General features: G+C 60.5%; 1 protein-coding gene across 3 annotated transcripts; it reads left to right on the forward strand.

Annotated features, from left to right (window-relative positions):
- The first annotated feature begins 177 nt into the window (after positions 1-177).
- Positions 178-11,836, forward strand: ZNF687 (zinc finger protein 687). 3 transcript variants are annotated; one of them, XM_041477949.1, is made up of 10 exons: positions 178-353; positions 717-1,034; positions 2,926-4,994; positions 5,537-5,715; positions 6,158-6,334; positions 6,901-7,063; positions 7,708-8,004; positions 8,557-8,669; positions 9,159-9,300; positions 9,655-11,836. In XM_041477949.1, exons 2-10 carry the CDS (start codon positions 824-826, stop codon positions 10,132-10,134), a joined length of 3,831 nt encoding a protein of 1,276 aa, XP_041333883.1. In that variant the 5' UTR covers positions 178-353; positions 717-823; the 3' UTR covers positions 10,135-11,836. The 3 variants fall into 3 exon arrangements, with proteins under 3 accessions (XP_041333883.1, XP_041333884.1, XP_041333881.1); XM_041477950.1 differs by lacking the exon at positions 178-353 and having other exon boundaries at positions 564-1,034; positions 9,655-10,125; positions 10,203-11,836; XM_041477947.1 differs by lacking the exon at positions 178-353 and having other exon boundaries at positions 565-1,034.
- The last annotated feature ends 60 nt before the right edge of the window (positions 11,837-11,896 follow it).

Consider the following 11,896-nt stretch of genomic DNA (forward strand, 5'->3'; position numbering starts at 1 on the left):
TGGAATTCGGGAATTGGGAATTCCCGCAGCGGCTCCCGGCATCCCCCGCGGGCTGTTTACCGTGCGGCTGAGGGGCGGGGCTGGGCGGTTGATTGGCACAAGGGGCAACCAATCAGGGAGTGGAGGAGCGGATGTTGTCATTCAGGGGGCCAATAATATGGGAAGGAAGGCGGGGTTAAGCGTGAGTGGCAGCTCTGCGGACTAATGAGCTGCGATAATTGGCTTGGCGGGCTTTTGGGCACTCCAGCCAATGGGAGAGCGAAGGAAGAGAGGCGGCCTTCAGTGACAGCGCTATCCTCCAATGGCACCGCTCAACATGCGGATGTGGGCGGGACATTCCCTCAGAAGCCTCAGTGAGTGACAGCGCTGGCAGCGAATGGGAGGAAGGGTTTGAAGCCATTCCGGGCGCGGGGTGGGCGGGTTCTGGTGCTGAGGGACGAATCCCGCTCCCAATAGGAGCCCCCGGCTGGGAGCCGCCGCCATAGACGCTCCCTGAGGCCAATGGCGGCCGGAACCCGCGCTTGATAAACAGCGCGCTTTGACTAATGAGAAGCGAGATGAGGCCGGGGTTAATTGATAGACGGAGATTTCATCCAATCGGCAGCGAGATGCGCCAGCTCTGACAACCAATAGAAAGCGAGGACCTCGCGATGGGCGGGGTTTTGCGAGTTGAATGACGTCCTCGCTTCCCAATCAACACGCGCGGTTTGGGGCAGGTCCCGCTCAGCCAATGGGGAGTGCGGACGGCCGCGTTCAGCATTGAATGACAGCAGAATGAACCAATCAGAATGTGGATTTTGATGAGTGACGGACCGTACAGCCAATGGGAAAGCGCGGCGAGGGCGGGAACGCGCGGCGCGAGCGGCCGGCGGGGCGGAGGGGCCAAGCAGGAAGTGGCGGAGGGGAAGCGGCGCCGCTGAGGGGCCCGAGCGGGACCGGGATCGGGAACCGGGATCGGGAATTGGGATCGGGAAGCGGGATCGGGAACCGACGGCGCCAGCCGGCAGCGGGGAGCGCTCCCCGCGCAGCTCCAGGTAGCGGGGCCTGAGGGGCGGGAGCGGCCTGAGGGGGTCAAGGCCTGAGGGGGGGCGCGGCCTGGGCGGGAAGCGCGGCCTGAGGGGGCCCGGCCCCCAAATCCCGGCATTTGGAGGGGGCAGCGTCACCCCTTCCCTCGGAAAATCCCGGGAGTCGGGGGTCATGGTCGCCCCCCCATTCCTGGAATTTTGGAGGGTCACGGTCACTCCTTGCGACGGAAAAATCCCGGGATCGGGGGGGGTCACGGTCACCCCCTCCCGTCCCAAAAACCGGGATTGGGAGGGGTCATGTTCACGTGGTCCCACCTAAAAATCCCGGGATTTGTGGGGACCAGGATCATCCCCCCCCCCCATCCTGAAATTTTGGGGGGTCACGGTCAGTCCTTCCCCATCCCAAATCCGGGATTGGGAGCGGTCACGGTCATCCCCTCCGCCCTGGAATTCCGGGGGGTTGGGATCGGTGTGAGGAATCTGGGATGGGGAGTTTGGGATTGGAAGCTTGGGGTCGGGATGGGGGCCTTGGGATCCTGGATATTTGGGAAAACCCCAAAATCCCACGGAATCCCTGCCCCGATCCCCCCAGCCCTTGTGGGAATCCTGGGAAAATCGAGAATCCCGAGAAAATCGGGAATCCCGAGCCCTCCTGGCTCCCGCGGGGCTGGAGCCGTTCCCTTTCCCTTTGGGATTTTCGGGCTCCCGGGATCGGGGCCGGGCTGCGGGGCCGGCAGATGGCCGGGAATTAATCCCCGCCAAATCCCGGGAATTTAATCCCAGACGGATCCCCCGGGATGAGGCAGCTGCGCCGGGATGGGGGGGTTGGAACTGGGGATCTGGGGTTGGGATGGGGATTTAGGGTTGGGAGTTTGGGACTGGGGGTTTAGGATCAGGGTGGGGAGTTCGGGGTCAGTTTGGGAAGCGGGATTTGCCCCAGGTGGAATTTCGGGACAATCCCTCCCTGTTTGTGGCTGTCCCGCTTTCCCCGCCTCCCTTTCCGTAGCAAACTGAGCCGGGAGGGATTTTCCAAAGCCCGCTCCTGATCCCAGGCAGCTCCTCCAGGCTTTTCCAGGCGCGTTTGTTCCCAGAAAGATGCTGGGATTGGGAGGAATTGGGGTGGGGAAATCCGGGATCCATCCCGGCCATTCCCAAGGATTTGGGTGTGAATGGGAGAGGACAAAGAGCGCAATTCCCCCCTGGAAAACAATTCCCGTGATAAAAGGGCAGGAAAAAGGGGATTTGGGAAGGAAAAGGCCTCTCCCGAGGCACATTCCAGAGGGAAAATGAATGGAATCCCACCTGCTTGGGGTTTTCCAGAAGCCTCAGACCCAGAGGGAATTCGGGGCTGGAATTGGGGTTGGATCCACAGCTCTTTCCCCCTTTTCCCAGTTTTCCCAGCTGGAAAACCATGGGATCAAAACCCCTCTTCATGAAAGGAATTTTTTCCTTAAAGAAACCAAAAATCCTTGGAGCTTCCAGGCCTGCTGGAAGTGCCGGAATTCCGGGGGTTAACAAGGAATTGTTGTCCCTGGGATGTGACAGATCCTGGGCCTGGCTCCAGGTCGGGAACAGGGCCGGGACTGAGCCGGGATGGGGCCGGAATTGCCGGGACGGGCTCGGATCCCGCGGCTTTCCCGGCAGTTCCGGGAATTTAGGGGATGGATCGGCAGCAGGGCTGGGGTGGGAAGGGGGTTTTTGGGATGGCAAGGGGATTTTTGGGATAGAAGGGGGGATTTTTGAGACGGAGGGGAGGTGTTTGAGGCGGAAGGGGAACGGGAATGGAAGAGGCTGCGGAACATCGGCATTCCCTGGGGTTTATCGGGATGGGAACCCGGGAGTTCCCGCTTGCAAACCCCAAATTCCCCCCGCCCTCGACCCTTTCCCCCCCGATTCCCAGCCATGGGGGACATGAAAACCCCGGATTTCGACGACCTCCTGGCCGCCTTCGACATCCCCGACATCGACGCCAACGAGGCCATCCACTCGCACCACGAGGAGCCCGAGCCCCACGGCAAGCAGCTGCCGGGGGAGCCGGGCGCCGCCGCGGCCCCCGAGCACGTCCTGCCGCACCCCGACATCTCGGCCGTCAGCGTCATCGTCAAGAACACCGTGTGCCCCGAGCAGCTGGACGGCAAGGACGGGCACGGGCTGGCGCCCCGGCTGCTGCAGAACGGCTTCGCTGCCCCCGAGGGGCCCCGCTCGCCCGGCGCCCGCGGCGGCGACGCCTCGGCCAACGGCGACTGCTGGGCCAAGGAGAAGAGCGCCAAGGCCTTGGACCTGTTCTCCCATTTCAGCCCCGAGCCCGGCGAGGACGGCGCCAATCTGATCGACAGAGCCCGGGAATGCAAAGCCAAGGAGAAGTCCCTGGCCGTGCCCTCGCTGGCCGCGTCGCCCGGCCCGTCCCTGGAGTGCAAGGAGCCGCTGGCGGGAGCCACGGAGAGCCTGGACGCGGCTTTCCCCGCGTCCTTCCGCGCGGGAGCGGCCGGCGACGCCTCCCACCCCGTCGCCTGCATCAAGAAGGAGGAGTCGGACCCGGAGGAGGCTCCGGCCAGGGGCTGCAGCCCCAAGGGGCTGGTGCTGGATCACCTCAAGTCCGTCACCGTGCGCTACTCGGCCGAGGACTCTGCCGTGGCGGCGTGGCCGGCGGCGGAGCCGGCGGCGCTGGACGGCGGCACCGGCGCCGCGGCTGAGCTCAAACGCTCGCCCGGGAGCCCTCGGGAGCCCTTCTCCTCCCCGGGAATTCCCATCCCGCCTTCCCCCAAGCAGCTCTCCTTGAAGGAAGAGCGGGAAATGCTGGGGAAATCCGTGGGGAGCCCTCCGAGCGTTTCCAGTGGGGAGGAGGAGGAGGAGGAAAGCACCAACTCGCCGTCCTCCAGCTCCTCGCGGCCGCTCAAGGTGCGCATCAAGACCATCAAAACCTCCTGTGGCAGCATCACCAGGACTGTCACCAGGGTGTCCTCGGACTCGGAGCCGCCCTCCAGCAAAATCCCCAGCGAGCAGAATTCCCAGGAATCCTTGGAATGTCCTGCCGGCATCGCCACGGAGGCAGCGGCCAAGGAGAAGTCGGAGGTCTCCAGCCCCCTGAAAAACACGGAGGGGCCGAAAATCGTCAGCGTCCAGCTGGGCAACGGCACCAAGCTGAAGGGCACGGTGCTGCCCGTGGCCACCATCCAGAGCGCCAGCAGCGCCATGCTCATCGCCGCCAGCGTGGCCCAGCAGAAATCCGTGGTTCTGCCGGGAAAAACCGGGAAATCCGTGGCTAAGAACATCCTGAACCTGGTGCCGCAGCCCCTGCCCAAGGGGGACGGCAGGAGCGGCGGCGGCGCCAAGGCCAACGGCGGCGCGGCGCTGCCCAAGGCGGCGCCCAGTGTGGCCGGCACCGTCATCTCCCGCAGCCAGTCCAGCCTGGTGGAGGCCTTCAACAAGATCCTCAACAGCAAGAACCTGCTGCCCACCTACAAACCCAACCTGAGCCCCCCGGCCGAGTCCAGCCTGGCCCTGCCGCCCTCGGGCTACCGCTGCCTGGAGTGCGGCGACGCCTTCGCGCTGGAGAAGAGCCTGGCGCGGCACTACGACCGGCGCAGCATGCGCATCGAGGTCACCTGCAACCACTGCACCAAGCGCCTGGTGTTCTTCAACAAGTGCAGCCTGCTGCTGCACGCCCGCGAGCACAAGGACAAGGGGCTGGTGATGCAGTGCTCGCACCTGGTGATGCGGCCCATCGCGCTGGAGCAGATGATCGGCCAGCCCGACATCACCCCGCTGGTGTCGCTGGCCCTGCCCGCCGGCAAGGTGGCCCAGGAGGGCGGGGGCGCGGCACAGGAGCTGCCGGTGCTGCCCCTGGGCTCGGAGCAGAGCAGCTACAGCTGCTTCAGGTGCCTGGAGTGCAAGGAGCAGTGCAAGGACAAGGCCGGGCTGGCGGCGCACTTCCAGCAGGTCGGGGTGGCCACCAGCAGCAGCAGCACGGTGAGAGCGGGGAGGCTGGGAGAGCTGGGCTGGGCGTGGGAGGGCAGTGGGAGGTGGTTCAGAGTGGTGGGAGCGCAGTGGGAGGTGGCAGGAGATGGTGAGGAATGCTGGGAAGGTGGTGGAGGAGTGGGAGGGTGGTGGGAGATGGTGGGAAAACAGTGAGAACATCCAGCTTTGGATGCATGGATCCATTCATCCCATCAGTCCTGATCCCTGTTGGAATTTTCCCAGAACTGGTTGGGATCCTGGTTTCAGGTGGAATTTTCCCAGAACTCTTTGTGATCCTGATCCCTGTTGGAATTTCCCCAGAGCTTTTCAGGATCCTGGTTTCAGCAGGAATTCTCCCAGAGCTTGTTGGGCTCCCGATCCCAGCTGGGAATTTTCCAAGATCCAGAACCATTTTAGCCCCGTTCCCTGGTGGATTTTTCCCGGAGCCGTTTGCCCTCCCGGTCTGAGTCAGGGTTCTCCCGGGGCTGCCTGGATGCGGTGCCGCGCGGCGTTGCGGCGCTCCTGGCTGATGCTGGCTGTTGCTGCTGTTGCAGGTGTGCTCGGCGTGCCCCATGATCCTGGCCAACCGCTGCAGCTTCAGCGCGCACCAGCGCATGCACCGCAGCCGCCCGCCCCACGTCTGCCCCGAGTGCGGCGGCAACTTCCTGCTGGCCAACTTCGAGTCCCACCTCAAGGACTCCTGCCTGCACTTCTCCCGCAGGGTGGGCTACAGGTACGAGCCAGGGAATGCCGGGAATGCCGGGAATGCCGGGGTGGGGGGCACTGGGAAGGTCCAGAAAGGGAGTCTGCCCATGGAGCGTGGTGGGGATTTCCTGTGGGTCAGCTTGGAGTCACGCCTCGAGGACTCCTCACACAGGGTGGGATGCAGGGATAGGAGCCAGGGAATCCTTGTTTGGGATCCTGGTTCCAGGTGGAATTTTCCCAGAACTGGTTTGGATCCCAGTTTCCACTGGGGATTCTCAGAACTTGTTTGGATCCTGATCCTTGATGGAATTCTCCCAGAACTGCCTTGGTTCCTGGTTCTGGGAATTTTCCCAGAAGTCCTTTGTATCCCAGTCTCTATGGGGAATTCCTAGAACTTGTTTGGGGTCCTGGTTCCAGTGGGAATTCCCAGATCTTGTTTGGGATCCCGGTCTCCATGGGGAATTTTCCAGGTGTCCCAGCTGCTCCGTGGTGTTCGGCGGCGTCAATTCCATCAAGTCCCACATCCAGAGCTCCCACTGCGAGGTTTTCCACAAGTGTCCCATCTGCCCCATGGCCTTCAAGTCCGCGCCCAGCGCCCACGCCCACGTCTACACGCAGCACCCCGGCTTCAGCAACCAGCAGTCCAAGTGAGTGCTCCCGAGAATTCCCCAGTCCCAGCTCCTTCCAGCGCCCAGCATCCCTGGCAGCGGGCTCGGGTTCAGCCCGGAAAAAGGTTGGGATGGGAGGTTTGGGAATAAGAGGCTGGGATGGGAGGTTTGGGAATGTCTTGCTGTGGGAATGGAGTTGGTGGTGGAATTGGCTGGAAGATTTGGGAATGTGGCCCTTGGGAATGATGGATGTGGTGATCCCAGAGAGCTTTTCCTGCCTGAGCAATTCCCGGATTCCAGGATTGGGAGGACTGGGAATATTCCATGATTGGCAGAACCTCCTCCATGGGTGGGATGAGCTCAGTTCCCACCTTCCTTTTTCCATCCCTTTTTCCCTATTTTTCCCTCCTTTTTCCCCTCCCTTTTCTCTGTTTCTCCCTCCTTTCCCTTTTCCTTTCCCCTCCCTTTTTCCTTCCCTTTTTTCTCTCCTATTCCCTCCTTTCCCTTTCCCCTTCCCTTATTTCTCTCTTTCCCCTCCTTTCCCCTTGCCCCTCCCTCTGGCCTGCCCGTCCCGTTTTGCCCGTTTTGCCCCGTTTTTGCCCCAGGATGATTTACAAGTGTGCCATGTGTGACACGGTGTTCACGCACAAGCCGCTGCTGTCGTCGCATTTCGATCAGCACCTGCTGCCGCAGCGCGTCAGCGTCTTCCGCTGCCCGCAGTGCCCGCTGCTCTTCGCCCAGAAACGCACCATGCTCGAGCACCTCAAGGTCAGGCCCCGGCCCGGGCGGAATTCCGGCTGGGAATGGCGAAATTCCGGCCAAAAATGGCAAAATTCCGGCCAAAAATGGCAAAATTCCAGCCAAAAATGGCAAAATTCTGGCCGGAAATGATGGAAATTTCCCCCAAACTGGGGAAGATGGGAGTGGGGAGCGCTCGGGGTCTAGAAACGCAGCATGCTTGAGCACCTCAAGGTCAGACACCATCCCAGATGGAATTCCAGCTGGGAATGCTGAAATTCCGGCCAAAAATGGCGAAATTCCAGCCGGAAATGATGGAAATTTCCCCCAAACTGGGGGAAGTGGGAATGGGGTCCAGAAACGCAGCACGCTGGATCACCTGAAGGTCAGACAGAATTCCAGACAGAACTCCACCTGGGAATGGAGGAATTCCAGCTGAAAAAGCCAAAATTCCAGCCCCACTTGGGTGGGGAATGGAGGGAGATGGGAGCAGTGGTCTGGGTGGGGTTTAAGGGTCTTTTCCACCCCAAACCATCCCGGGATTCCCTGTCCTGGTTTCTTTGGGATTTCCGGGCTAAATCCTGGATCCTGCCCGGGTTATTCCATGGATTCCCCACCCCTGGATCCTCCTGGCACACCGGGAACGTCCCAATCCCCCCGTCTCCCTTTCCCAGAACACCCACCAGCCCCAGAAGTCCAAGGACGACTCTTCCAAGAGATCGGCGGCGCTGCTGACGCCCAAGCCGGAGCCGCTGGAGGCGCCGGTGTCGCGGAATTCCGAGGAGTCCTCGAGCTCCTCGGAGGAGGACGAGCCGCCGAGCTCGCCGGAGCTGCGCCGCGCCAAGCGCAGCCGCTTCCCGCGCAAGGGCGGCAGCAAGGCCAAGGGCGGCGGCTGGACCTGCGGCGTCTGCCACTCCTGGTTCCCCGAGCGCGACGAGTACGTGGCGCACATGAAGAGGGAGCACGGCAAGGTGGGAATTCCTGGGAATGTCCCGCGGGGCTGGGGGGGGGTTTGGGGGGATGCGTGGGGGGGGTTGGAGGGGGATGGAGTTCCTCCAGCTGGAGTGGGAATCCTGCCTCCCGGACCCCCCTGGATCGTGGGAATGGGAGGATTTGGGAATGGGAATGAGGTTTTTGGGATAATTCCCAGCTGGATGAACAGTCCCAGGCAGGAGCAGGGATTGGAGGGAAAAGCAAATTCCCACCTCCAGCTGCATTGGGAATCCTGGCTTTTGGATCCTCCTGGATCCCCCTGGATCCCTCCTGGGTTTTTCCCGGGTTTTTCCAGGATCCTCAGCGGTTTTATCCTGGGTTTCCCTGGGATCCCTCCCGGTTTTATCCCAGTTTTCCCTGGGATCCGTCCTGGGTTTCCCCGGGATCCCTCCCGGTTTTATCCCAGTTTTTCCCGGGATCCCTCATGGTTTTTTCCCGGGTTTCTCTGGGATCCCTCCTGGGTTTTCTCCCTGTTCTCCCCGGGATGCTGAGCTGGGTTTTCCCCGGGATGCTGAGCGCTTTTCCCGCAGTCGGTGAAGAAGTTCCCGTGCCACCTGTGCGAGCGCTCCTTCTGCTCGGCGCCGAGCCTGCGCCGCCACGTCCGCGTCAACCACGAGGGCATCAAACGCGTCTACCCCTGCCGGTACCGCGGGGAGAGCGGGAATGCCGTGGGAAGGGATCACTGGGGTGCCGGGAATGCCGTGGGAAGGGATCACTGGGGTGCCGGGAATGCCGTGGGGAGGGAGCGGGGAGGACTGAGGGGGATTGGGCCTGGGGTTGGGGAGGGAAGAGGGGGAGTTCTCACGGAATCGGGGTTTAATTCCCAGGAAAATCAGGGCTTAATTCCCATGGAATCAGGGTTTAATTCCCAGGGAAATCAGGGTTTAATTCCCAGGAAAATCAGGGCTTAATTCCCAAGGAATCAGGGTTTAATTCCTAGGGAAATCAGGGTTTAATTCCCAAGGAATGAGGGCTCAATTCCCACCTGCTCTGCCCAAGTTGGGAATTGAAATTCCAGGAATGAGCAGGGTTTGGGAAAGGACTCCAGGCTTTGTATCCATCCCGTCTGGGGTTGGAATTTGGGAATTCCAGCGGCAGAATTCCCGGGCAAAGCAGGCTGCTCCGTTCCCAGGTACTGCACGGAGGGGAAGAGAACCTTCAGCAGCCGCCTGATCCTGGAGAAGCACATCCAGGTGCGCCACGGGATCAAGGTCACGGATCCGGCCCGCAGCCAGGAGGTCGTCATCGCCCGCGGCCCCTCCGGCCCCGCCCAGGTGGGATCATCCCGGCATTCCGTGCTTCCTGGGGATTTCGGGGCTTTGGGGCAGGACTGGGGGGGGGTTTTATCCTGGAATTCCTGCTGGGAACCCACAAATCCCAGCCCTAAACTTTATCCAGGTGGGGAGGTTTCAGATCAGCGACTGCCCAGGTGGAATTTTCTGGGAATTCCTGGGAATTTCCCTGGAATTTCCAGGGAGTTTCAGCGTTTGTGGCAGGATCGGAGGCTCCTCATCCCAGAATTCCTTCTGGGAGCTGCCCCGCTTCCCAAGGGATTTCCCAGGAGCTCCTTGCTGGGAATTCCAGCCCCAGACCTTGCTGGGAATTCCCGGATTTTCCCGCTTTTCCAGGCGCCCGGCCGCAAGCGGAAGCTCTCCTCGGACGACTCGTGCAGCGAGGAGCCCGACAGCACCACGCCCCCCGCCAAGACCCCCAAGGGCTGCGGGGCCAAGGCCCCGTTCCGCTGCCGGAAGTGCGGCTTCCTGGCGGGGAGCCGGGCGGAATTCCAGGCCCACATCCCGCAGCACCGCACGGACGGGAATTCCCAGCAGTGCCGCGAGTGCGGCCTCTGCTTCACCTCCCAGATCTCCCTGAACCGCCACCGCTTCATCTCCCACAAGAAGAAGAAGGGAGCCGAGCCCGAGGACTCCTCGGGAAGCGCTTCCCAAGGGAACGCCGAGGGCGGCGGCGGGAATTCCGGCGGCGCCGAGGGGAGGCTGGAGTGCAAGGTCTGCGGGAGGGGATTCGAGAGCCAGCTCAACCTCAAGACGCATTTCCGGACCCACGGAATGGCCTTCATCCGAGCCCGGCAGGGAGCCGAGGAGAACTGAGCCTTCGGGAATCCTGGGATTCCTGGAATTCTGGGACTGAGCTCATCCGAGCCCGGCAGGGAGCCGAGGAGAACTGAGCCTTCGGGAATCCTGGGATTCCTGGAATTCTGGGACTGAGCTCATCCGAGCCCGGCAGGGAGCCGAGGAGAACTGAGCCTTCCCGGGGTTCTGTGGGATCGGCTCCGCGCCCGGGAATCTCGGCATTCCCGAATTCCGGGATCAGCCCACAGGACAACTGAGCATTCCCGGGAATCTCAGCATTCCTGGAATTCCAGATCAGGCCTGAGGAGAACTGAGCATTCCTGGGAATCTCAGAATTCCCGGAATTCCGGGATCGGCTCCAAGGCCGTGTACATAAAACTCCCCCAGGGCCCTTCCTGGTGTCCGAGGGAAAGTTGGGAATGGGATTGGGATGATCCCAAATCCCGCTGGGAATCCCCTGGGAATGTTGGGTTTGGGGTTTCCAGGACCCCTCCAGGCCCTTCCCGGGAATTCCCGGATCCGGATGGGGCGGGGGAAGCTTTTCCAGCAAAATCCACTTTTTTTTGTTATTATTTTTGGGTTTTGTTTGTTTTTCCTGGATTTTTTTTCCTGTTTGGGAACGTTCCTGGTGTGTTTTGTTGGGAAAGAGGCGATTCCAGAGTCCTGGAGTTCCGGAGGTCCCCAGGAAGGACACTGGGACACTCAGCTGAACATTCCCGAGGGAGCAGGAGGAGGAAAAAAGTTGGAAAAAAGGAGAGAAAAGAAGGAAAAGGAATAACGACCCAAAAAAGCCGCAGGATTGGGAAGGGATCCCTCAAATCCCAGCCAGGACCCTTTTCCTGAAGGAAAAGTGGGAAAACTGCTCCCAAATTCCGGGCTGAGGGTGAGGCTTGGGGGCTTTTCCGGCTTTTTTCCAGCTCCTCCTTCCCCTCGGGATCCGGGACCTTTCCCACTTCCAATCCCTACAAAAAAATCCTCTGGAAAAGCCCCTCTGGACTCGTCCCTCCAGAATTCCTGGAAGAATTCCCGGAATTCCCTCTGGATAACCTTCCCCTCTCCCTGTAAAGCTGTATCATACACTAAAACCCACGAATCCCAACAACTGCTGTGCTCCTTCTGGGATTTGGTTTGGTTTTCCAAGGTTTTTTTCCCTCTTTTTTGTGTTTTTCGGGATGGCAGAAGCTGCTTTGGGGTTGATTTTATTTTTTCTTTTTGGTTTTTTTTTTTTTTTGGCTTTTTATTCCCAGTTTTTCTGACTTTTTCCAGCAGGAGTGAGGGGAGTTTCCCCTCCCCTTTTCCCTGCAGGTGGATGGATGGAAAAAGGGTGGGAAAAAACTGGGAAAAATCAGGTGGAATCGGCCATTCCCAGAAATCCCCCAGGCCGGGTGTAAATACAGAGAAGAAATTAAAAGTTTCTACGAGATTTAGAAGGAAAAAATTCCAAAAAAAAAAAAAAAAATCTATGGAAAAATGGCTTTGGACCCACGGTTTTCCAGCATTTCAGTGCCTTGAGCTGGATTTGGGGTGGAGGGAGGGAGGGGCTGGAATTTCGGGAATGTTCCCCCCTGGAATTTTGGGGTTGGACTCCTGGAATTTCGGGGCTGTTCCCCGGGAGTTTTGGGGATTTTGGGAATGTGCTGACGGAAAGCCGCGGGCTCGAGAGGCTCTCAGGAATTCTTTATTCTGTAGGAATCGATTCCATTAAACTCCAGTGGTTTCACCCTCTGTGCCCGGCTCGGCTCCTCCCGGGAATTCCCAGGAAAAGCTCCCGGGAATGGGA

This window comes from Pyrgilauda ruficollis, unplaced genomic scaffold (assembly GCF_017590135.1).
Source record: "Pyrgilauda ruficollis isolate IOZ18807 unplaced genomic scaffold, ASM1759013v1 scaffold422, whole genome shotgun sequence".
NCBI classification, from domain to species: Eukaryota; Metazoa; Chordata; class Aves; order Passeriformes; family Passeridae; genus Pyrgilauda; species Pyrgilauda ruficollis.